The sequence below is a fragment of the Bos javanicus genome, chromosome 26, assembly GCF_032452875.1.
Source record: "Bos javanicus breed banteng chromosome 26, ARS-OSU_banteng_1.0, whole genome shotgun sequence".
Taxonomy (NCBI): domain Eukaryota; kingdom Metazoa; phylum Chordata; class Mammalia; order Artiodactyla; family Bovidae; genus Bos; species Bos javanicus.
This window is the reverse complement of record NC_083893.1, coordinates 38,946,491-38,972,659: the sequence shown is the minus strand read 5'-3', so window position 1 is coordinate 38,972,659 and position 26,169 is coordinate 38,946,491. Positions and strand designations below refer to the sequence as shown.

At 52.3% G+C, this 26,169-nt stretch overlaps 1 protein-coding gene across 1 annotated transcript in view; it reads right to left on the bottom strand.

Moving 5' to 3' along the window:
* GRK5 (G protein-coupled receptor kinase 5) overlaps positions 1-26,169 on the bottom strand; it is a 228,524-nt gene that overhangs the window by 28,966 nt on the left and 173,389 nt on the right. The window contains exon 4 of the mRNA XM_061403631.1: positions 23,493-23,570. Coding sequence (XP_061259615.1) covers positions 23,493-23,570 — 78 coding nt within the window. The remainder of the gene's footprint in view (positions 1-23,492; positions 23,571-26,169) is intronic.

Here is a 26,169-nt window from a genome sequence, read left to right as displayed (position 1 = left end):
CACTCCTGAGCAGACAGGAGGGGCTTCCGGGGGTCTGGGGGCGGCTCAGCTGTGCGTGAAGTCTCGGCACTGTCATTCCTTGGAACCGGCTGGCAGGAGAGTTCTGGGAGCGCTGCCTACACTCAAAGCCCCGAGGGGAGTTAGTAGCTGGTGATGACGCGTTTGGTTTAACGACCACGGGTTTAAATCCAGTCTGTGGCTCGATGATGTGAAGAGACAAAGCGATTCCAACCAAACCCCCTCTCGAGTGACTCTGGGGGACGACACCTTCTGCCAATAAGAAGGGAATAAGAAGCTGTCGGCAGCTTTAAGCTGGGAACGTAAAAACCCAAACCTGCTGTGAGGGCGGGCTGTGCCACTGCTCAAAAAGGCATTTGCTGTTCTAGTGACATCAGGGGGAATCCGAGGTGCTGGTCCTTCCCCCCAAACTGAGAAGGCTCTTCCCACAGGCGAGGTCTGACGCATCACGTAAGAAAAAGGGCCCCGGGGTCCCGGTGACCACAGTCTGTCCTCTGTGGCTTGAAGGCGGGAGAATTCCACACGGTTTTAGATCTCTTTCCAGGAAGCTAATCCCTGCTGGTCCCAGGAGGCCTGTGAGGTGGGCTGGAGAAGGGAGGGGTGTTTCCTCCAGACCAGGTGGGCTCTGGAGAATAATGTCCCCCTCACTGCCCTGAGGGCTCAGGAATGCCACGAGAGCTCTGGCAGGCAGGGCTGTGTCTCTCTCCAGCAGGACTGCCCCTCTGGGATGGAGCTGAGGGTCAGGACAGAGTGGAAGGATTGGGGTCATTCTCCTCCGTGTCACAGATGTTCCCTTAATTTCTAACCAAACAGAAAAGACCGCGAGGCCCTTGGATATTTGTGGGGCTGAATGCAGCCTGGAGAAGGGGTGTTGGTGGAGGTCGCTGGTACCTGGGACCCCCTCGGGCCAGCAGTGTTGGAAGCGATACTTTTATTTCTTTGGTCACCAGGTGGTCTCCTCAAGGGGTCCCAGCCTGCAGGTTCCGACTTTACACAAGAGTGTGCGGGTAGGCACCAAGTGAAGTTCGCTAAGTCGTGTCCGACTCTTTGCGACCCCATGGACTATGTGGTCCATGGAATTCTCCAGGCCAGAATACTGGAGTGGGTAGCCTTTCCCTTCTCCAGGGGATCTTCCCAACCCAGGAATTGAACCCAGGTCTCCCACATTGCAGGTGGATTCTTTACGAGCTGAGCCACCAAGGAAGCCCAGGAATACTGGAGTGGGTAGCCTATCCCTTCTCTAGGGGATCTTCCCAACCCAGGGGTCGGATCCAGGCACCAGGGGTCCTTTGAAACGTGTGCTGATGTGGCTTGGGGGGCTAGGGGTGTCTGGGAACTGGTGGCCCCACCGTGAACACTGGGCCTCCTGATGGTCTAGGGCAGTTGCAGCCCACGGCTGGCCAACCCTGACGTGACTTGTCTGCAGACCTGCCAGAAGTCCACCGTGCTGGCCATCAGGACAAGCCCCAGGCGCCCCTCAGGAGGGCATCTCCATGGCCAACTCCAGACGGCTTAAAATACAGTTCGCCCCTCAGAGACACAGCGTGCACACTTGGGCTTGCAGACCACCGAGCTCTCCCCTCCAGCCTGGTGAGAAAGGACTTGGTTCCTAGAGGAGCCTCAGGCTGCAGGGCCACCTGTCCTGCCCCCTGAGTCACATGTGGAGCAAGAGAACCCCCTCCCCCCCACCTCTTTGCCCAAGACGCTTCCCAGGCTCTTCTCCCTTGAGGCGGGGAACAGATGGGGCATTCGAGCTCAGGTGTGCCTTATCCACTCTCTGTGGGTAGAAGCCCCCCATCACCAGAGGAAAATAACCTGTTCCACCCCTCCCCGTGGAATGTAAAATTGACCTTGAATTCAGAACCACTTGGGGGTGCAGTCGGACGGGGCCAGTGGCCGGCAGGCCCAGCGGGTCGGGCAGACTCCGCATACTCGCCCCTTTGTACCTCCAGCCCCACGACGGCCCAGACGCACTCCGGCCTGTTCTCGATGCCTAGGCCACAGGTCCTGGGCTTCCTGCTGTGTGTGTTACCAAAACACACTTTTGAGGTAACAAGAGGGGAGGGCTGTCCAAGGGTTTTTCTGAATACCACAGCACATTGAGAAGAGCCCTTTGCGTCCTTCCGAACATGAACGGTGCAGGCTGGTCAATGGTACAGGGGCCCCGTGGGCTCTGCACCTTCACATCTCCCAGGCCCTCTCCTCCCTTTTGGCCCCACTTCCCTGTTCTCATATGCACCCTTCAATAGTTCAGCTAGTAGAGCGGAGGACTGCAGACTTGATAAATGTGGACATCCTTAGGTTGCCGGTTTGATTCCGGCTCGAAGGAAGTTGCCTTAGTTGCTTTGGGCTTCCCTGGGGGCTCAGACGGTAAAGTGTCTGCCTGCAATACGGGAGACCCGGGTTTGATCCCTGGGTCAGGAAGATCCCCTGGAGAAGGAAATGGCAACCCACTCCAGTACTCTTGCCTGGAAAATTCCATGGATGGAGGAGCCTGGTGGGCTGCTGTCCATGGGGTCGCACAGAGTTGGACACGACTGAAGCAACTTGCATGCATGCATTGGAGAAGGAAATGGCAACCCACTCCAGTATTCTTGCCTGGAGAATCCCAGGGACAGAGGAGCCTGGTGGGCTGCCGTCTATGGGGTCGCACAGAGTTGGACAGGACAGAAGCGACTTAGCAGCAGCAGCAGCAGACTAACAGGGATTACCTGGGGGTGTTTCAGGGACCGAGGTTGGAAAGGAAGGGATGGTGGTTGGGGGGAAGGCATGGGTCTGGTCTGGGCAGGAAGCCTCTGTGGTTGCTTAACTCAGCCCTCGACCCAGGAAGCCTGTGCGGATCATCCGCCACGCCCAAGCCTCTGCCTCCCTCAGCAACCTCCAGTGACAGGGATGGAGCCCCTGGGGCAGACCGACAGCCCCCCAGCCTCCTACCCCCCACCCACCACCCCCCATCCCCAACCCTACTCGGCCTCCACAGGTCATCCACAGCCGGTCCACCAGGTGGCGCAATTGAGCCCCTTGATGCTGCGCTGAGCTTGCAGACACCCCAGGGTTGACCAGCCCCCCGCCCCCCACCATCACTCTCCCTCCATCCTCCAACCCCCATCAGAGGACGGAGGCCAGCTGGCACACCTGAAATAATTACCGAGTGATTCATCTCAGACCAGAGGAGGGTGGCCTTTGCAGTAAGAATTTAGGGGAAAAGTGAGAGATCCCCCTGGAGAGGGCTGGACCTTGAGGGAGACGTGGGGTTTACACGGTGGTTGGGGGGAGCCCAAAGGTCAGGAGGCTGGGCAAGCGGGGAGCTGTAGGGGTGCTGCTCACGGGGAGGAGGGCTCATCCAGATAGAGCTAAATAAGGGCGACGGCTGCTGGCGCGGTCATGTCTTGCCAGGCTGGTTCTCACTGACGGCTGAGTCATCAGGCCAAGGGTGGAACGTAAGTGCGGGGGAGGGTGTGTGTGTGTGTGTGGTGGGGGGCTGCTACCCCTGCTCTCCCCGGGGCTGGCGCCGCTGCTGCCCTCTGCACCGAGGTGACCAGCGGGAGGAAGGGACCTCATTTCCTGCATCAGAGAGAAACTGCGATGTCTGAGGACCTTGTTGCCGAAGCATCCAAGTTCCTCATGTCAAGAGGTCAGAGTGGAGATGGCATCCATCATATGTGGCCGGTGTCCCTGGGGGTGCCGAGGGATGGAGGCATGGCTGGGCCCCGAAACCACCCTTCAACGCCTCCTCCACAGCCGCCAAGAATCCCGAAGCAAGCACCTCTCCTGCCATCCTTGGAGTCTCCAGGAAACACATGCCTGACACTTGTTTAGAGATCTAGGAGACCAGAGGATACAGGAGGAGGGGGAGAACACAGAGAGCTCTCCTGGGAAGAGCCTCGGGGCCTCACTGATGTAACCCCATTTGTGGCACAGATGGAAAAACGGAGATAAGAGACCCCTCTGAGTTATGGCGCTGGCCAAGGAGAGCAGACCAACAGTGGAGGGAGGGCTCCACAGTGGGCAGAGTTTGGGCTGGTGCATCTGAGCTGGATGGGCTCTAACCAGGTGTCCTGAGCCACTCGAGGGAAAGCACACAGCCTCTGCCTCGCTGTCCCCACTCAAAACCAGCTTGTCCCAACTTCACAGACAGGGACAGACACACAGAGCAATCTCAGCCCTGGTATGTTTCAAGAATTCTCTTCTCTTGCCTGGACTAACTAGGCCCTCACAAGCCTCTGCAATCACCTGCTCGAACATGGATACAACAGCCCTCAAGAGTTTTTCCACCTCACACAGCAGAGATGAGCCCCACTGCCAACAGACCAAGTTCAGAGCCTTCTTGATCCAGCCCCAACGGCCCTCCTCAACCTGCCTTTCCATCATGCCCTCTCCTCCCACTGCACACTCATTTCCTGGGTACACTCTGGCTTTCCAGCCACCAGGCCTTTGCTATTCTCACGAAGGAGCCCTTACCACCCATCATGGCTCATTGTCCAAACCCTATGCAGTCTTCAGGACCTTTTTCCAATGCAACCTCATCCAAAATGATTCTCTGAGCCTGCAGGGCCTTCCACACAATCCCACCTCCCACTGACAACATTCATCATCATTGTGATTTCTTGAGCACCTATTATATGTTAAGTCCTAGGAACTTTCCATGGGGTATCTTTTTTAATCTCTCAAAGTAGGTTTTATGCTTATTTAACCTGTATGAAGAGTACATCATGTGAAATGCTGGGCTGAATGAAGCACAAACTGGAATCAAGATTGCAAGGAGAAATATCAATAACCTCAGATATGCAGGTCAGGAAGCAACAGTTAGAACTGGACATGGAACACAGACCAGTTCCAAATAGGAAAAGGAGTACATCCAGGCTGTATATTGTCACCCTGCTCATTTAGCTTATATGCAGAGTACATCATGAGAAACGCTGGACTGGAAGAAGCACAGGCTGGAATCAAGATTGCTGGCAGAAATATCAATAACCTCAGATATGCAGATGACACCACCCTTATGGCAGAAAGTGAAGAGGAACTAAAAAGCCTCTTGATGAAAGTGAAAGAGGAGAGTGACAAAGTTTGCTTAAAACTCAACATTCAGAAAACGAAGATCATGGCATCTGGTCCCATCACTTCATGGGAAATAGATGGGGAAACAGTAGAAACGGTGTCAGACTTTATCTTTTTGGGCTCCAAAATCACTGCAGATGGTGCCTGCAGCCATGAAATTAAAAGACGCTTACTCCTTGGAAGGAAAGTTATGACCAACCTAGATAGCATATTCAACAGCAGAGACATTACTTTGCCAACAAAGGTCCGTCTAGTCAAGGCTATGGTTTTTCCAGTGGTCATGTATGGATGTGAGAGTTGGACTGTAAAGACAGCTGAGCGCCGAAAAATTGATGCTTTTGAACTGTCGTGTTGCATAAGACTCTTGGACTGCAAAGAGATCCAACCAGTCCATCCTAAAGGAGATCAGCCCTGGGTATTCTTTGGAAGGAATGACGCTAAAGCAGAAACTCCAGTACTTTGGCCACCTCATGCGAAGAGTTGACTCATTGGAAAAGACTCTGATGCTGGGAGGGATTGGGGGCAGGAGGAGAAGGGGACGACAGAGGATGAGATGGCTGGATGGCATCACCGACTCGATGGACGTGAGTTTGAGTGAACTCCAGGAGTTGGTGATGGACAGGGAGGCCTGGCGTGCTGCGGTTCATGGGGTTGCAAAGAGTTGGACACGACTGAATGACTGAACTGAACTGAAAATCACTGCAGATGATGACTGCAGCCATGAAATTAAAAGGTGCTTGCTCCTTAGAAGAAAAGTTATAACCAACCTAGACAGCATATTGAAAAGCAGAGACATTACTTTACCAACAAAGGTCCATGTAGTCAAAGCTATGGTTTTTCCAGTGGTCATGTATGGATGTGAGAGTTGGACTACAAAGAAAGCTGATTGCCAAAGAATTGATGCTTTTGAACTGTGGTGTTAGAGAAGACTCTTGAGAGTCCCTTGGACTGCAGGGAGATCCAACCAGTCCATCCTAAAGGAAATCAGCCCTGAATATTGCTTGGAAGGACTGATGTTGAAGCTGAAACTCCAATACTTTGGCCACCTTATGTGAAGAACTGACTTATTTGAAAAGACCCTGATGCTGGGAAATATTGAAGGTGGGAGGAGAAGTGGACGACAGACGATGAGATGGTTGGATGGTATCACCAACGCGATGAACATGAGTTTGAGTAGGCACCAGGAGTTGGTAATGGACAGGGAGTCCTGGCATGCCGCAGTCCATGGGGTTGCAAAGAGTCGGACATGACTGAATGGCTGAACAGCAACAACAAAAGTTTTATCATGTCCATCTGATAGATGCAGAAATAGGCCCCGAGAAGTTAAGTAACTTGCCCAAGATCACACAGCTAGCATGGGAGCAGAGACAAGATTCAAAACCAGGCAGTCTGGTCAGAGCCTTATCCCTGAGCACTACAGGTCCTCCAAGGATGCCATAGTCTTTCTCGAATAGTGAGTAGGGATGTAACTCAGCCTTGGAGAGCAAGCCTTCTTTGGAGGCTGGTGGGGCTGGATAATGAGGTGCAGTGGATGTTGTGTGTTTTGGCGAGCACTGTTTGTATTGCACTGTCGTGTACACACACACACACACATACTCAGGCTAATGGCCAGCATATGCTTCGCTTCCCCATATGAAAACATCCCTCCAAGGAGCTCCCTGCTCATTAGCAGCAGTTCCATCAGTGAGCAAAAGGTCAGCCCAGGAGACTGTCCGCTCTATCTCCAGACGCAAGCACTTAGGGCTTAATGATGTGTATATTTTCATATGTGGGCAGTTGACATTCCCCATGTAAACTGTTTGCAATTTCTCAATGTGGACAGACCTGATTTTCAGGAAAAGCTCAGCAAGAGAGGCAAGACACTCTGGAAGACAGGGGTCTCAGGGGGTCCGTTCCCTTCCAAACAGGTGGCTTCCTGCAGCGGGGGGGTGTTGCCTGTCCCACCCATATCAGGTTGGAGGCAACTGTTTGTTGGGGGGCCAACTCACTTCTCCTCCAGGACAGGAACCACGGAGGGGCACTCCCACAGTCATACCCTGGCCGCCCCTTGACCCTTGACGGAGAGATCTGCGTCAATGGTGGGAAGCTCTGCACACGGGGCTGCCCGGGCCCAGCCGTGGGCGGGGGCAGGGGTGGGAATCAGTCTCTAGCAAAGCCAGGGTTAGAAGCATCATGGGCGCCTGGGAGAGGGGCCGGCTAATAGCCACTGGCCCCTCCAGGTGACTTTTCCCACGAATTCATATTTTCCATCGTTCCCCAGAACGATGCCCTAGGTGGGGCTCGTGGATGCTGAGCCTTAGGGAGCTCTTCAAGGTGCAGAAATGTTGTTTATTCCTGTCTCATCTGAACTTGAGTAAAGCACTTGGCAAGCAGCTAGGACTCTACATGCCCGTAGACAGAACAGTTCATAAACAGAGGACCTGAGGTTCAAATCCAGGCCTGTGCAGCTCCAAAGCCTGCCATCTCTCCACTCTGCTTTGCTGGAATGAACTTACAATGTGCTCTGAACACAGTCAGTGCTCGATACATTTGTTCACCAAATGTGTATGCATATGTTCATTCAAAGCAGAAATGCCTTCATGAGGTCATCTGGTCTACCTCCTGCCTTTGGGCCAACTGGCCCAATCAGTTCTTTGGGATTTTCTTAGTTACAACCAGTTGGAGTGCTTGTTTGGGGTGGAAACTGTGGACTAGAAGCTTGAGGGTGGCTGGGGGAAACTGGAACTGCCTTGGGGAAGCACCCTGGGGCCATGGGTTCCTGAGCCCATGAAGAGCCATGTCTCTCTGATGCTTTCATTTAACCGTATCCCCCCACGCTTCCAATAAATTCCTCCTTTGAGCAACTGGGAGTTAAGTATCTGCCACTTGCCACCAAGACTCCAGACAAATTCACCATCTGTAAAAGCAGGAGTTGGGCCTGGTGGTGAGGAGGACCCTCCAAAGTCTCCCCCTCCCCTCCCTCTTCTCTCCCCCTACTCAAGTTGGCTGGTTCCAAGTTCCATAAAAACTAACTCAGCCCAGCCTGCCTGACACTAGGAACAGGAATTGGGTAAAGAAAGCAGACCGGGAAGGAGGTGGGCAAGGCAGGGCTCATTCCAACCCCCAAATCCCAGCTGGAAGTGAAACCTGCTTGTACAATCACAACTGGCAGACCACGGAGTGCGTTTGCCGATCGGCAGCCTTGGACAACGTTTCACTCCAGGGTTGATTTAAGGTCTGGCTGACAGGAAGAGAAAGCGCCATTCTTCCACCTTTTAATCAAAACCTTCAGTGCCGTGTGGAGAAGCCAGAGGCCGCGGAGCCTAGGTCCATCTGGAGTAGTTCGTCTTCCGCACCTGCCAGGCAGCAGGCACGAACCAACGAGCCCCAGATAAGAACAGAAGCAAAGGGAAAGGCAGGGTTTGGTTATCTTGGTCGTTGAGAAAGTGAACCAGCCCAGCCAAGCGCTCTCAAGCAAAGGGGCTGTGAGACTATGGCTCCCGGGCCTGACTAGGCCAGACGACTGCATCCTGTGGCTCTCGGCCCAAACACGAGCTCCTCCCTGGGTGTCCACGTGGGCAACGAAGCTGCTGGACCATGTGGCCTGAGCACCATGCCAGATGCAGCCCCCGAGGGCAGAGACACATGCTGGATAGGCAGCTGGTGGCTGGAGGTCCTTGGGGTAGACACTGGGAAAATGACAATCTCACAGCTCCTCTCACACTCTGAGAGGTGAGGCTTGCTGCTGACCGTCAGGGGGGTGTGGTCTCCATTCAGAAGTAATTCACCCCGAAGCAGAGGGAGCTGAAGCTCTGGGGCCCCTTACTTGCAGTCCGGGGAGCAACCGAGCATTCTCCATGGGAGAAGAAGCAAGTCTGCACAAGCACTTTTAGGAAATGGAGATCTCAGGTGACAAGCCCCGAATCTCCAAGGCTACAGGCATCCATTGTGATTTCTTTCTCATTCTCAGGAAATACTCACTTTGGTACCTAATGTTCTGTTCTTTCTTCTTAAAGAAGACTCTCCCCCAATGTTATTTAAGCTTCAGCTGCCACAAAACCTGGATCTTCCCTTGTCTCTGACAGATGGCACTCAGTCTTGAAGGAAACTTTCTCCAGAGGGGCACCCAGGCACCCACCTCCTGCCTGACGGCCACTCTGCACCTTTATCTTTCTGTGATAAACAGCCAAAGACCCAGAGTCTGAGAGGCTCACAGGGCTCTCTGGGGCTTCTCGTGGCTGGAGAAGGTGAGGAAGGCCATTGCTCTGACGCTGTGGTAGGAAGCAGCCCAGTGTCCTTTGTAAGGCCCATGGTTCCATTATGACGCAGACAGAATATGCGGCCACCCTGGCAATCTCCTTAAGTCTTTGGGCAATGATCTCTTATACCAATTCGGGGCTGACCCTGGGTTTAGCTGGTTAGTCTGCCAGGAAGATACTGGAGGGGACAGGAGCTGCCTTTGTGAGCAGACTTAAGAGGTTCTCGGTGCTGTGGCAGATACAAGTTGGGAAGCAAGGAGCCCGGTGTTTCTCCTGCAAGGGTCTGAGCTGACACCATCCACCAGCTACAACAGGTTCCCTGAGTGTCTGTTCTGTGCCCAGGTCATGAGCCGCACCCCAAAGACCTCATAAACTGACTCACGTGGCCAACGGTAGGAGTTCAAGGCTGGTGGGGAGTAAGGGTGGCCAAGTGTGGTGTGGGCTCTCAGCCCCTTGAAGGACGAGCTCAGAGAGGTGACCTCATGGCCAAAGTGAGGTCTTATCAAGGCTCAGAGGATGAAAGGAATGTGGCCGGACAATGAGAAGACCAGCACTCTGAAAGAATCCTAACCCTAACTCTAACACTTCCCAGGTAGAGCTAGTGGTAAAGAACATGCCTGATCCCTGGGTCAGTAAGATCCCCTGGAGAAGGGCATGGCAATCCACTCCAGTATTCTTGCCTGGCAGGCTACAGTCCATAGGGTCCCAGAGTTGGACACAACTGAAGTGACTTAGCACGCACACAACCCTAACCCTATGGCAAAACTGACACTTTTCTAGACAAATTTAAGATGGTAGAGAGCAGGCTCACAGAGACCGTCCACTGGTGGAGGGCTACTGGGTCAGGAAGTCCTCTGAACAAGTAGGCCCTGCATGGGGTCCCAGCCCTTTCGGAGGGTGCCCCGAAAGGGTGGCTGACCTGGCCACCCCAGGTCACAAAGGGTCACATTCTCTGTGTCAGCGAAGTGGTGAAACACAGCCCTCACCCTCCAAGGAGGGAAGAGCAGACTGGGATGTAAAGCATGTTGTCCCTTACATCCTTTGCTGTTTTTAAGTGGCTTCGCAGAAATCAGGATGAAGGATTTTTTTAGAGGTCAGGAAGTGAGAGCACTTTTAAACACTAGTAGAATTTAGCCAGAGGCCCTGAGAGCTGGGCAACTTTAATGAGAAAGAAAGGAAAACACACAAGTGGCCCTGACCCAGACCTTGACTTTTTTACGTCAAAAGCAAAAGCGGATAATTAACAAAACGAAATGTGCCTGGATGTTGGAGTGAGAGGCCAGCCGGGCTCTGTCAACTTGATAATCCCCGGTCAAGAACTGCGGGCCCAGAGCTCGCGTTGGGAGATGACTCGGTGTTTACACAGGCTGAGGGCTGGCGCTCAGGACCCAGAGAAGCAGGCTTTTTCCTGGCGAGGGGCTTGGATCCGGCCAACTCCGCTCCGGGTCAGGACGGTCATGAGCAGGTAATTCACAAGGCCCAGGTCCGATGGGGCCGGGGTGCAGAATGCTCACACCCTGGGGTGTCTCTCATTCCTTGTGCATGAGCGGCAAGGGCACAGCGAGCCAGTGTTCCATCTTCCAGGTCACCCTCCAGTCCACAGACTCCAGACTGGCTTCAGTGTGAAGCTGTGTTGCAAATACCTTGGCCCAGGAAAACATTTCTCCCGTGAAGATTTCATTCCAGGCGGCTCGGGAGTGAAGGAGGGCAGGCATCTTTCAAGATCCTGGGAAACTCGACTGAAACCCCCAAGATGTCATTTCTCTGCCCAAGACCCATGGTCAGAGACCAGTGTCTGCCCATCCAGGGCAGTGCTGAGGGCGGGGAGGTTGTCCTCAGGAAGCCTGAGGCTGGCTTCACTGTATCCAGCCACTCTCTAAAGAGGAATTCTGGGAAGGAAATAGCACACACACACACACACACACACAGGAATGGGGATCAGAGGCAGAGCCGGCTCCACCAGCATCAAAGGAGACTCCCATTTTCTGCCCTGGAAGGTCACAAGAAAGGAAGAGGAACTTGGACAGGCATGCCCTGGCCTGCTGTGAGGAGCCCCGAGACATCAGGCTGAAGACAGAGAGGGTGTGTTTTCCAGGGAAGTTGGCGGGGAGAAATAAATTTGTCTATCTGAGGGATCCAACCAGTCCATTCTAAAGGAGATTAGTCCTGGGTGTTCATTGGAAGGACTGATGTTGAAGCTGAAACTCTAATACTTTGGCCACCTGATGTGAACAGCTGATTCATTTGAAAAGACCTTGATGCTGGGAAAGATTGGGGGCAGGAGGAGAAGGGGATGACAGAGGATGAGATGGTTGGATGGCATCACCAACTCAATGGACATGAATTTGGGTAGACTCCAGGAGTTGGTGATGGGAGGCCTGGCGTGCTGCAGTTCATAGGGTCTCAAAGAGTTGGACACGACTGAGCAACTGAACTGAACTGAGAGACAATTACACAGTTGTTGAAAATGCTTTGTAGACAGTCTGGGAAATGAGAAAATGCTAATGACACAGCATAAAGGTTGGGCGTCAAGAAGTGGATCACGCACAGGAGGGTCCAGCCTATCCACACAGCCCTCAGCCCACCTGCCACCCCCAGCCCGACTTGCTCCTTCATGAAGCAGCTCGGAAGATGCCTTTGGTCAAGGCCTCTGACAAGATGACGCAGTGGAAAGGAAAGCATCCAGGTTCTAGAATCAGACAGACTGGGGTAACATCTCATCATCACTCTTTCTCTGTTGTTCTTTTTTTAAATTTGTGGTCAAATAGACATAACGGAGAGACTGCCATTTTAACCATTTATAAATAGACAATTCAGCGGCATTAATTGCAGTCATAATGTTGACTATTACCACCATCTTTTCTCAAACTTTCTTATCATCCCAAACAGAAACTCTATACCCATTAAGCAATAACTCTCCATCCCTTCCCCTGAATCTCTGGTAAGCTTTAGTTTTCTTTGTCTCAATGAATTTGCCTATGCTGGACATTTCATGTAAGTAGAATCATACAAATGTGGCCTTTTTTGTTTGATTTCTTTCACTTGGGCTTCCCTTGTGGCTCAGCTGGTAAAGAATCTGCCTGCAATGCAGGAGACTTGGGTTCGATCTCTGGGTTGGGAAGATCCCCTGGAGAAGGGAAAGGCTATTCACTCTAGGCTATTCTGGCCTAGAGAATTCCATGGATCATACAGTCCATGGGGTCTCAAAGAGTTGGACACGACTGAGCAACTTTCACTTCTTCATTTCACTTCTTCTTTCACTTAGCCTAATGTTTTCAAGATTCATTCATGCTGTAGCAGGTATCAGGACTTCATGCCTATTTATGGCTGAATAATATTCCATTGTATGACAGACCTCATTTTGCTCATCCATTCATCCACCGATGGACACGGCTTGTTTTCACATTTCAACAATTGTGAATAATGCTGGTATGGATACTTGCATACAGGTATCTGTGTCGGTCCCTGTTTTTAATTCTCCCAGTTCTTACTCTTAATGAAGCCCTTTTTCCAAGGTAAAACAGGGACAATTGTGTCTACTACACAGGACTGTCATGAAGACAGCATGAGATAAAGGTTTAAAACACACAGCATACAGTAAGTGCTCAAACAATGTTACTTAGGGCTTCTCTGGTGGTCCAGCGGTTAAGACATTGCCTACCAATGTAGAAGGTGGGGGTTCGATCCCTGGCTGGACATGCCCCATGGTCAAAAAACCAAAGCATAAAACAGAAGTAATATTGTAACAAATTCAGTGAAGACTTTAAAAATAGTCTACATTAAAAAAAAAAATCTGGAAAAAATGGTTTTCAAAAAAATAAAATAATGTTACTTTGCCCCGCCTCCCTCATTTATATCCACCCTTAGTAAAGGAGTGTGAGAGGGTTAGATTCAGTGATACCCTCAAGGGCTGTGCTGTGCTAAATCGCTTCAGTCGTGTGACCCTAAGGACTGTAGCCGACCAGGTTCCTCTGTCCATGGGATACTCCAGGCAAGAATACTGGAGTGGGTTGCTGTGCCCTCCTCTAGGAGATCTTCCTGAACCAGGGATCGAACCCACAACTCTTTCATCTCCTGCACTGGTGGGCAGGCTGTTTACCACCAGCGCTACCTGGGAAGCTACCTATGCTTAAACGGTGGCCTTCTCAGTTATACACAGCATTTAGACAAGTACTGAGCCAAAGAATGAGAGTCTCACGGGAATTCAGGCTCCGCTGCAGGCCAGCTGGGGTGGGAGGTGGGAAACGAGGCCAGGAAGCTTTCTATTCGTGTCTCTGTGCCACCCTTCTAGCATGGGCGAGTGGGAAGCCCGGTGAGGGATGTTCCAGTCTCCTCTCCCAGCTGTATGACCCTCAGGGACCCGGCTCCTCTTGGGCCTCAGTTCCCTCATCTAGGGCATGAGGAGTCTGGCTTAGCCCAGCAGTTTTCAAAATCTGGGTTCCAGAGAGTCCTAAGTGTTCTTCTAAAAGCCAGGGCCTAGGATAGAGAAGAGAGCCAAAGGCCTGCTCAACCACAGCAGATCCACGCATCTTAGCCTCAGGAAATCTACAGCTGAAACTGTGGCCAGGCCCTGGACTGGGGGGCCTCTGAGATCCCCGGGAGCTGCAGCATGCTCTAGGCGGTGTCGTCTCCTTCCCTTTGGGGTGAACCGACAGAATGGTCCCTGAGAGTGGGCTATAAGGGTCATCTCCCAGCACACCAGGACTCCTGCAGGCCCAGACCGTCATTCTGAGCATGGCTCAGCAGCAGGGACCCTCCGTAGGGAGCACTATAGTGCTGGGGGCTGCAGAAACTTGAAATGACCCAGGAACCCTGCTGCTCTTCAAAACAGCGCCCTAGCTCCCTGCTCACTAATAGTTCTTCAATCAAGAGGAAGTGTGAGTGGAACCCAAGGCAGGGAGCCAGGTTGGATTCTTAGGAGAGCAGGATAGGGAAGGGTCAAGAGCACAGACTCTGAAGTCTTGGCTTCCTTCATGCCAGCTGTGTGACCTTGAGCAAGTTACTTAATCTCTCTGTGTCTTCATCTCCTCATCTTTAAAATGGAGGATTAAGTGCGTTATTTAAAGCTCTAAGAACAGTGTTTGGCTCACAGTAAGAGCCGTTCCCAGGAAGTTCCTTTCTCAAGTTTTCTTCTCAATCTTCTTCCACCCTTGAGGCTTTCTGCAGTGCTGAGGTAGGAAGTGGGAAAACCCAGGGTGAAGCTGGCCACCTAGTCAGGCCCTGCCCAGGAGGGGTTCAAGCAGAGGTGAATCCTGAGCTGACCAGATTTCACTGACAACAGGATGGAGATGCTGGGTGCTTGAGAGGCAGACAAGAGTCAAGTGATCTTAGCAGAGACGAAAAGCTGGCTCCAAGGCCCTGGCTCGGAGCTCAAACCCCATGGAAGACATGGCAGGCACTAGGAAGGGAGGCTTTAGCCAAACCTGCCCATATTCCATGGCCTTGGTTGCCCCGGAGACCAAGCTTTGGTTAGATGGTTAGGCCAGTTCTGAGCCAGCTCCTCGAGGCCCCAGACCCCAGGAAGGGAGATTCAAGAGTGACCCCCCCCTCCTAGTCCAGTGCCCTTTGCTTTAGGTCATGCTGTCTCTTCCAACAACAAGCCAGCATTTATCAAACGCATCACAGTTAGGAGGCAGACAGACCAGCATTTTCCAAAGGTGATGAAGTTATCTTAGCCTGGAGGTGCAAGGACACAATTAAATAACATTGAATCACTCAGTGAAAAAAGTATTCCCTTTTCAGTTTTCCTTTAAGTCTTCCATTATCAAGAAGAAAGTCTCAGTGTGATGCTACTTGCCGTCCTGCTAACTTGTCTCTAATACTCGCTACTTTCCCTTCAAAACAAAGAGAAAGGCAGCTCAGAGCCTTAGATGAGCAAAACAGCATCCATCTAGGATATAATGTCAAATTTTCATGTTATCTTTATGTACAACAAATCAATACTGGCTTTCCAGGCAATTCCAGATACCAAGTTTCCTTTTGAAACATTTATTTTAAGTTAAAAGATGAGTTGATTTAAAGACAAAGGAGCCCACTTGAGCACCATGGCTATCATCCCCATACTCAGATGGGGAAACTGAGGCTCCAAGGATGCCCAGCTGGAAAGTGGCAGAACAGGGTTCCATGTGCCCCGAGGACAAAGGTTGAAGCCTCTGACTGCCCCAGAGGCCGAGGAGCTGTCCCCTACCAGGAAAGGTAGCCTGACTGCACTAGCTGGGATCCCATGCCGCTGCCTGGATGGGGTAGGAGGAGGCGCCAGTGAAGTGAGGCTGTGAGCAGGGGGGCCAGAGAAAGAGGAACTTGGAGTAATTATTATTTCCTTTCATTCAAGCTCCTTACTTTATAAAAGGTGGATGTTTTCCGGAGAGCCAAACAAGCACTAGGAATAGATTTCTTTTGTGCAGCCACTCAGGCTGATGGGTAATTTCCCCCTTAACAAGAACAAACTGCCCTGCTTAGCCTATCATTGTTCACAGAGACAAAGAGGCCTGCATCTGTGGGCCTTGCCAGCGGACCTCCCGCAAGAAATGCCCTCTAAGCACCGCCGGCTCCGGGGCTTTCCAAGCATCCCACAGAGGATGCCAAGCTGGTTCACGTCAGAAGCCTGTCCCAGCCCACCTGCCCACTTCATCTGTCGGAAGAAGCCCATGCAGGGTCCTTTCCACAGGACCCTCTGCCAGGTCTGAGTTTCCCTTGGAATCCACGGATACTTTCTAGCAAAACCACATTGAAACTGGGTGCCACCTGCCTGGCCTTAGTGACCAGGGTGGAGCCCTGGCACAGTTGCTCATGGGCCTAATTAAAATGAACTAGAGTAAAATGTTCTACAAGCAGCATTGTGAAGTAGGATCCTAAGGAGTTCTTTCTAAGCCCTGCCTCTGCTATTCTAAACCAACGTCTCTTCCCTTCTCAAACCTCAGGTGCCTGGTCTGTAAAGTGGTTACACTAATACCCATCTCGGGCAGTTGCTAGAAAGATCCAAGAGCAGGTGATTGCACTGCTGTATCCAGAGGGCCTAAAGAATAGCGTCATGTCGACCAGGAGCAGGGCTGGAGTGCAGGTGAAGGACCAGACCTGGCCCTATTCTTCATAGCAGGCAATGGGCTCTGAGAGATTTATGGACCTAATGTTTCTCCATATACACCCTAATCCTCGAAAAACTGAAGCCTGGGCTTCCCTGGTAGCTCGGTGGTAAAGAATCCACCGGCCAATGTAGGAGACACGGGTTCAGTCCCTGATCTGGGAAGATACCACATACTGCAGAGCAACTAAGCCTGTGCACCACAACTTTTGAGCCTGTGCTCTTAGAGCCTAGGAGCTGCAACTATTGAACCGCAACTTCTGAAGCATCTGAACTACTGAAGCCTGCGCTCCCTAAAGCCTCAGCTCCACAAGAGAAGTCACTGCAATGAGAAGCCCGCTCACCATAACTAGAGAGTAGCCCCTGCTCACCGCAACTAGAGAAAAAGTCTGCACAGCAACAAAAACAGCACAGCCAAAAATGAATAAAATTATTCAAAGAAAACAGGCCTTTTTTACAAGGACAGATAAGACAACATGAAAACAAGTCATTTAAAAACAAGTAACAAAAATGAATCTGAATGTCATCAAATGAAAAATCTTTGTGTTTCAAAGGCCACCAGCAAGAAAGTAAAAAGACAACCCACAGAATGAGAGAAAATATTTGCAAATCATCTGATAAAGGACTTGTACCTAGAACATAAAAAGAACTCTTAGGATTCAACATTAATAAGATGAACAACCCAATTTAAAAATGGGCAAAGGATTTGAATAGACTTTTCTCCAAAGATGATATAGGAACAGCCGATAAGCACATGAAAAGGTGCTCATTAGTCATGCTGCTGCTGCTGCTGCTGCTGCTAAGTCACTTCAGTCGTGTCCGACTCTGTGCGACCCCATAGACGGCAGCTCACCAGGCTCCTCTGTCCCTGGGATTCTCCAGGCAAGAACACTGGAGTGGGTTGCCATCACCGTCTCTATCATTAGTCATGAGGAAAATGCAAATCTAACCACAATGAGATACCACTTCACATCCACTAGAATTATTACAAAAACAAAGCAAAACAGAAAATACCAAGTGCTGGAGAGGATGTGGAGAGATTGGCCCCTTCATAACCTGCTGGTGGGAACGTCAGCTGGTGCAGTCACTTTGAAAACAGCCTAGTCATTCCCCAACTGATGAAATATCAAGTTACCATGTGACCCAGCAATTCCACTCCTAAGTACATACCTAAGAGAAACGACAATACACGTTCATGCAAAAACTTGTGCGTGGATGGTCATAGCAGCGTGATTCATCATAGCCCCAAAGTAGAAATGTCCCAAGTGTCTGTCAATTGATGAGGAGATAAATAAAATGGAGCTTATCCATAATGGAATATTATCTATCCAGCCATAAAAAGAAATGAGAAATACTGATACCCACTACAACACGGATGAAACCTTGAAAGAAGTCAGACACGAAAGTCCATATATACACGAATTTAATTATATGAAATATCCAGAATAGGCACATCCACAGAGACAGGAAGGAGATTAGCAGTTGCCTGGAGTGGGAGGAAAGGGAAATAGGGAGTGATGCTAATGGGAATGGGGTTTTTGTTGGGAGAGATAAATGTCCTGAAATCAGATAGCAGTGATAGTTGCACAATTCTGCAACAATTTTAAAAACCATTGACCTGTGTATTTAAAAGGGTGAATTTTGTGATGTGTGAATTATATCTCCATAAGCTAGTATTTTATTTTCTATTTTATTTATTTTTAATTTTTGGTCATGCCACACAGCATGTGGAATCTAATTCCCCAACAAGGGATCGAACCCTCAACCCCTGCATTGGAAGCACAGAGTCTTAACTGCTGGACCGGCAGGGAAGTCTCCATAAACTAGTATGTTTTAAATGCTGTCTGTAGTGATGAATGCTGTGTAATACTCTTTTTAGGATCATTTACTATTACTTATTATTATAATTAAGAGTATTTCCTGGTCCACCCCCCAGCTCAGAGCAACCCTGCCCCCTTAACATCTGCTACAGGTATCACCTCTGATCTGTAGGTGCCTGAAAGGCAGAGCCCAATGCATGTCTGATTCGACCGCTCTGGGCAGCTCCTCTGAGCTGACAAGCCTAAGAATATCTATGGACCACGCCATGCTCATGACTGCCTCACCAGCACTAGAAATAAGCCTGCCAATAGACGTTTTCAGCTTAGGGGCTGGGGAGAGACAGTAACGTGTCACATGGGGACCAAGGCATTTAAAGCTCATGTACTTCCCTCATTTGCCCCTTCCCTTTTGGTGATGGACACACAAAAGCAGCCAGGCCCCCTAGTCTTTACGCAGAAAAGACCCGGTCAGAGTGTGCATGAAATAGAAATTTTGGTATGTGAAGCCCCTGAGATTTGGGGTTTGTTTGTTGTGGCAACTAGCATTAATCATCCTGACTAAGGCATTGCATTTGAAGGAGTCCAGCCTCTCTGGCCAGCCCTCTGAAGCTGGGGGCCCTCCGGACCCCTTCTTGGCCTCTCACAGCTCCACAGCTGGAGTTCATGTCTAAATGATTTCATCATTCAGTGGCCTGATTTTGAAAAACACAGACCAGGATGGGGAAAGTCAGAGGAGAGCCACCACCGAGGGAGGGTCTTGTGCGTACCAGCTCCTGGGCTCTGTCCTGGCTGGTATTTATGACCCTCAGGGTACCCGGTCCACTTGATAGAGGAGCAGCCTGAGGTTCCAGGAGGTTAAGGAACTTTCCCAAGGCCACTCAGTTAAAAGAGACCACGCCTAGCTTCCAACGCAGGTCTACCTTGTTCTAAAACTCGCCTCCACATAAGCACTCTGCTGCCTTTGAGTCAGATCTCAATAGCGTTTGGCCCATCCCAAAGCCCACCCCAGGCTGGTGTCCTCTAACTGCCCCCAGAGCAAAGCTGGCCATGTGTGGGCAACTGATGCAGGATTCTGGGCAGCATCCAACGAGTGGACTTAGTCCCTGGGATGGACGCCTTCAAGTCGGGGTTTGGAGAGAGAGAGATTTCAGCTCCGGGAGTGAGTTTTGACTTTGAGCAGGGATGTGCCAGCCAGACTCCCAGCAAACACCCCCTGTCAGACTCTGGGGGACACGAGCCAGCTCAGTGTCAGCTTCCCAGAAAGAGATCTGAGTGGGCAGAGGGGAGAGGCTCATGGGGGGAAGCTTCCTGGGCCCCCTCCTGTCTCATTCAAACCAACTCACAATGAAAGACAGCCACGTGTGCAGCTCTGTGGGGGGTGGGGGTGGGGTAGAGGGGACACACAGAACAGATGCCATCATCTCTGCCCAGAGAGCTAACAGCCCGGCCACCGTCCTGAGCACCCTGCCCTTCCTGGGGGCATCCGCACCCACTCAGTGACTCAAGGTGGGAAGCACAGACCCCCCTGCCCCCTCTGCTGACTTCCCACACCTGTCATCCCCTGAGAGCTCCTTCTGCCTGACATTTCCCAAGGCCCTGGTGTCTATTTCCACAGCTATGGCAGCAGCTCCCAGGATGGCCTCCTGCCTTAAGTCCTCTTCTTCCCCTTCCTCTGCTACACGAGGGCCAGAGAGACCAACCTGGGCTGCGCATGGCCTTCAGAGCCTTCGGGGCTCCCCACTGCCCTTAGGATGGTGCAAATGCCCCACCATGGTTTTCCAAGCCTTGCCTCCCAGAAGGTCCCTGTCCCCCTACTAGAAATAAGCCTGCCAATAGTCGTTTTCAGCTTAGGGGTTGGGGACAGACCTCCCTGCCAACACACATCCATTCCCCTCTACGCACGAAGGCCTCTCACCCTCAATGCTACTGACATTTTGGGCCCAGATAATTCTTAGGTGGGGGGCCGTCCTGTGCATTGGAGGACGTCAGCAGCTGCATCTCTGAACCGTGTATATTAGACGCTAGGAGCACATTCCCCATTCGTGTCAATCAAAAAGATCTCCAGACTCTGCCAAACGCCCCCAGGTGAGAGCCCCTGCTCCGGACCTTTGCACAGGAAAGGCCCCACTCCTTTCTTTCCATTTGTACCTGGCTTCCTCATCACCACGTGAAACTTTGGTTCAGCTGCATCAACTTTCAGAAACCTTCCTGGCTCGCCCAGGCTGGCCCAGGACAGCGTCCCCCCGGCCTCCCTCACTTCCCTGTGCGCTGTCCACCACTGCTCTTGTCAGACCGCATTCGGCCCGTCTGGTGATGTGCTGTCGCCCCCTCTTTAAGGGGGGCTCCTCAGAACCCAGCCTCTGGGGCTGTGGAAGCACCAACCCCAGAGACCTGCAGAAGCACAACAGAGCAGCAGGTAGGAGCGACGGCTTCTGACCAGAGGCAGAGGAGGCTCTGTGCGATGGAGCAGACACAGAAGGAGAAAGATAAGAGTCAGCGGAGCGCCTTCCAGGTCGGAGGCCTTGCCAGGAACAGCTCGGACAAAGGTGACCAGGTGGGCATGTAAAGATGGGACTGGGAGGTGGCGGCTGGAGCTCCCAGCCTGGGGGCTCTGGGAGCGAAAGCTGGAGGCCAGGTCCTGAAGACCCCTGGAGGCATTTTGCAGCCCCAGATGTATTCAGCAGGATGTGAAATTATGAGGGGAGGAGGGGAAGTCTGGGAAATGCTTTGTTATCAGTTGAGCTGGTTTCTTTACCTCTCAAGAGCCTTTAATGTGCTCACACACCGGGTAAATCTTTACAAGGGAGAGATGCGGGGAAAAGTCATGTCCACAAGTAACTGACCACAGACGTGTTTTTTTCACAGTTCAGTTCAGTCGCTCCATCGTTTCTGACTCTTTGCAACCCCATGGACTGCAGCACGCCAGGCCTCCCTACTCAAACTCATGTCCATTGGGTCGGTGACGGTCGGTTTTTTTTTCACAGATCCTCTCAAATGATCAGTGTCCATCATTGTTTAGTAGCTGAGTCACGTCCAACTCTGCGACCCCATGGACTGTAGCCGGTCAGGCTCCTCAGCCCATGGGATTCTCCAGATGAGAATCCTGCAGTGGGTTGCCATGCCGTCCTCCAGGGCATCTTCCCAACCCAGGAATCAGTCGTGTGTCTCCTGCATTGGCAGGAGGATTCTTTACCGCTGAGCCACCAGGAAAGCCCCGTCTACCCTTCAGAAAATGCTGCTTGGAGCCGAGACATGAGTTGCACCTTGAGGAGGACTGTGAGGTAAAGACTATCTGTGTTTGAGGACAAGGGTCCTGGGGGTCATTCGGAGGCCTCAGAGCTGGGGCTTCAGCCACATGGCTCCTCTTCCAGCTGCTGGGGCATCTGCAGCCCCGAGAAGGAACACAGGCTCCTGCGAGAGTGACTGCAGGAAGGACCTGGCCGGCAGCGCAAAATTTATTATAGGAAAACAGTCAACCCCCAGACCACTTGGGCCACCTCCCCCAGGCCCCTGGGCCATACCATATGGTGTGGTTTAAATTTCTAAAATTGAGGAGTACTTAAGGAAAAAATGTTGGCAAGCTCTGAGCACTTGTAAAACCTTCTGAGCTGAGGGGGAGGCTGGGCCCCATCCCTCCAGGAGACATAGGCAGTGCGCAGCAGGGGCAGCGAGGTCTGGGGGGCCCAGACCGGGGTCCAAGAGCAGAGGCTTCTGGTCAAGGCTGGCCAGTGGGGAGAGAGGGAAGTGACCCCCTGCAGTAGCCCTAGGATGAGCTGAAGGAGCCAGAAGGCCGGCCAAGGAACCACCTCATCTTCAGCAAAGATCCCAGCCAGACCAGCAGATGTGGGGGTAGGGTCGGGGGGTCACTGGGGGTGGGGTAGGGGTCACTGGTGAGATGGGGTGCAGACACTCTCTGTACTGCTGTCTAAGCGTCTGGATGAAGTTTGTGTAGTGAGCTGGGTCCTCAGGTCTGTCCCTGCAGATGGAGCAGGCAGTTGGGTGTGCCCAGGGCCACGCCTTGTACAGAGAGAGCCAGCCCTGTCCAGCATCTGAAAGAGCTGATGAACATGAATCCTCTTGCTTCTGAAAAGTGCAAAGGCCCTGGGGTGGCCTGCCATTCCATTAAGAGGCATGTAGGATTACGATGGAAGCAGAAGCAGAGAAACAGCGGAGAGAAGTAACAGGGGTGCTGGCTCAGCAGAAGCAGGAGGAAGTGCCACAGGGGCCAACCTTGGGGTGGGGCTGGGCCTGTGGCCCGCAGGCCAGCACAGCTGCTCCAGGCGAGGGCTCAGTGCAGCCCGAGGGGCCCGCATCACTGCATGGGCCCCTGGGACCTGTCTAACATCACCGGGGGCAGTGAGGCTTGAGGTGGGACCAGAACTGCCAAGGACCCCTGGGACACCTGCTGAGAACAACGAGGTGGGGCTTATCCTCCTCCTCAAGGGACTTCCAAGCTGTGTGGATAAAATGTATAAAACTGTGCAGAAGAATCCATAAGTGCAGGGAGGGGAGGAGGCCTGGTTGTCAACTCAGAAGGAGCTACTGTGGGTTTAACCCCCTTGTGAATGCCTTCACCAGTAGATGCAGAGGAGGGCAGGTGTTCAGTGGCCCACTTGTCATAGGAGGAGCTGCTGTGTGAACTGGATTCCTTCTGTTCACAGTCCTACCTCTGTCTCCTGACCGGAAGTCAAAACCTGAGTGGCTGCGGCAGCCCTGATTTGCCGCCTCCAGCGTCAGGGCCACCATGAATGCGAACAGGCCATGGGTGTGGCCCCATGCCCCAGGGGAGGTCAGGGTGGCCCCTCGCCCTCCAGCTTACCCCAGAGCGCTTCAGAATACTCAGCACTCTGCTGTGTTCAGCCAGTGTTACCTCTGCCCACTCAGCTTCAGCCAGGCCCTCCTCCTAAGCACTCTTGGGCCCTTCCTGGTCACACCAACCTCTCAGCCCTTTCTTCTGGGTACTCTGACCCCTGCCTCGGTTGAGCCTTCACCTGTCCCGCCACAAACGCCTGGGCATGAGCAGAGGGCAGCAAGAGTGCCCCTGGAGGGGACTGGGCCCCCAAGAAGCAGGCCTCCCCACTGCAGGCCTACTCTGGCCTGGACCACCTGCGCTGGCCCTGCCAGGCTTGGGTACCTCTGAAGAGGATAAAAATTCTGAATCTGGAGACCAATGGCATCCCTGGCTGGGTGCTCCCCACTGGCCTAGCACAGACCTGGGGGCCCATATTCTTGCATAAGGCCTCCCACTCCTGCTGTGGGGTTTGGGTAGCCTCTTACCTTTGGGGTGAGGTACTTGGTCATAATTTCCTTCCCTTTTTCTCCCAGTTTTTCATCTGGAGTAACTTCATATTCTGCCTAAAAGAGAAGAAGGAAAAGAACAATAAGAGATTTGCTCATGAGCTTCTTAAAACTGTAGAACCTTAGAGGCCCCTGGAGAAGACACCCTGGAGGTCACGTGACCGAACTCCTTCTTCAGCAGGACAGGGAGTGAGGCCCAGAGAAGGGAGGGGCCCTGGTGTCCAGTCCAGCTGGCTCGGCTCCACTGTGGACACGTGCTCAGAACAGCGGCAGCACACTAGTCACTGGGGAGCCAACGCTGGTGCTCGGACCCCGCCCCACACCCACAGAGTCAGACCCTCTGGTGATGGGGTCAAGCATCCAGGCAGCTGGTGGGGAGAACCACAAGCTTAGGAAAATCAAAAGAAGCTGCTGGAAATTAACTAGAGCCGGCAAACTGGAAGGCCCTCAAGAGGCTGCCTGAGGTCACTCAGACCTTACATGCTACATGACCTTGGACAGTTTCCTCAACCGCCATACAATGAAGCTGGAAAAAACGCCTATGTATAGGGCGATTGTGCAGAGAAAACAAGACAAATCTGGGCACATAATAAATACTCAATTAACGGCTGCTCTATTTACCACCATTGCAATTACCACACCTTGTAAGAGAAGACAATAATATGCATGCTATAACTTTGACAGTTTTTCAGTTTACAAAGGGAACACACAGAGATTTTTCAGATATTCTTATATGAACCGTATTTAAGCCCAGGTAGTGATACGATGGTACAGAACCTGCCTGCTGATGCAGGAGACATGGGTTTGATCCCTGGGTCAGGAAGATCCCCTGGAGAAGGGAATGGCAATCCACTCCAGTATTCTTGCCTGGAGAATTCCATGGACAGAGGAGCCTGGTGGGCTACAGTCCATAGGGTCACAAAGAGTCGAAGACGACTAAGAGACTGAGCTCACAGTGACACAGAAGGCAGGCTGCAATCACATGCCTTCACCCACATACAAAGAGCAGGGCGTTTAGCAGAGTTGCCCAGGGTCAGTGGTGGGGAAGCAGCAGGGCTGGAACATGGACCTCCAAGCCCGGACCCCTTTCACAACAACACCAAGGAATTTAGGACCCAGATCGCTGACCATGCCAGTGGGATCCAGGCTCTGTAGAAGCGAGGCTTCGAAAGACGGGCCATTTTATTCTCCCTGACCCCACGTGAGGCTCCTTCACAGGCACTTGATCCACTTGCCAAGAGGATAAAAGGCTGCCTCGACTTAATGAAAAGCCTGGTGAGCTTGCCTTTCTCATTTCAACAAGGGAACTAATTGCAAATTGTTTATAACTGGTTCCAAATCTGCCACCCAAGGATTTGTCAGCCTCCATCCAAAAGTGCAGCTATTTCCAAAGAGACAGGAAGTGACACCAGCACAGAGGGTCTGAAACTCCTTTCCCGGCCACCTCACTGTAGAGTTAGACCCCAGTACTCACCCCCACCCCCACCCCCGGGTGAGTTCAAAGCAGACTCTCAGTGTCTAGAGTCCGGTTTCTCACCAGTCCAGTCAGGAAGACCCTCCTGGGCTGGAGCTACACCTCTCTGTGGCAGAGGGTTCTAGAACACAGCTGCCCACCTATCTTCCATGGGGGGCAGAGAGATGCTCCCAGTATCCAGCTGCCCTGGGAACCCCGCCTGGTGGTCTGGCTCTGTGGGAATTTACCCAGACTGCTTTGCAGGGCCCAGGCCACAGGCAAATGGCCGCCTACCTTTTGGGGGGTAACTCAATCCCATGCAGAACCCTGGATTTGCACCGTCCCAAAATACCTCTGCGAAGGCGGCTCTATTTAACCAAACGGAGGTCTGAGGCTCACTAATCAGCCTCAATAGCCAGCTGAAAATATTATTGCTCTGGGTACTAAAACCCACGTTAAAAAAAATAACAACACTTTCAGGTCAGCTGCCTCCCAGCAGAGGCCCGGCCGGGCAGCTGGGCGCCAGGGTTCCACAGGGAGGCAGCCGGGAGCACGCCGGGACAGGCCTCCCCAGCCCGGGATCAAAAGGCCTTTCTTTGAGAGTCCATGTCAGGTCACCACCACCTGAAGAGCATTTGTGTTGGGAGGCAGAAAACCAACAGAAGGCTTCCAGCTGGGCTTTCCGCACCGATTAAGTCACCTGGAGTGACAGGCCATGTCTCCACTGTGACCCCCGAGAGGGGCTCCTGGGGGACCCGTCCTGAGAGGCCACCTACGGAGAAAAACACCCCGGCCGGGCAGCGCTCAGGGCGATCACATGGGCCGGAGGCGGGGACCACCGGGAATCCGCTCCTGCGGGAGCACCCTTGCCCAGGTGGTGGGCAAAAGCTGCCGGAATCAGCTGCAGCCAGAAAACAGAAGCAGCAAATAAGAAGTTCGGTTGGCCAGTGCTCTGTGACGACCTCAGAGAGGTGGGATGGGGTGGGAGGCGGGAGGGCGGTTCCAGAGGGAGGCGACACATGTATGCCTGTGGCTGATGCGTGCTGAGCTACGGCAGAAACCAACACAACATTGTAAGGCAATACCCTCCAATTAAAAATAAATAAATTAAAAGAAGTTGGGTTGGGCCAACAGCCTAGAATTTTACAATTGGAAATGGCAGACAGTGACTTCAGTGAACAGAGAGGTAAACGACATGCCAAG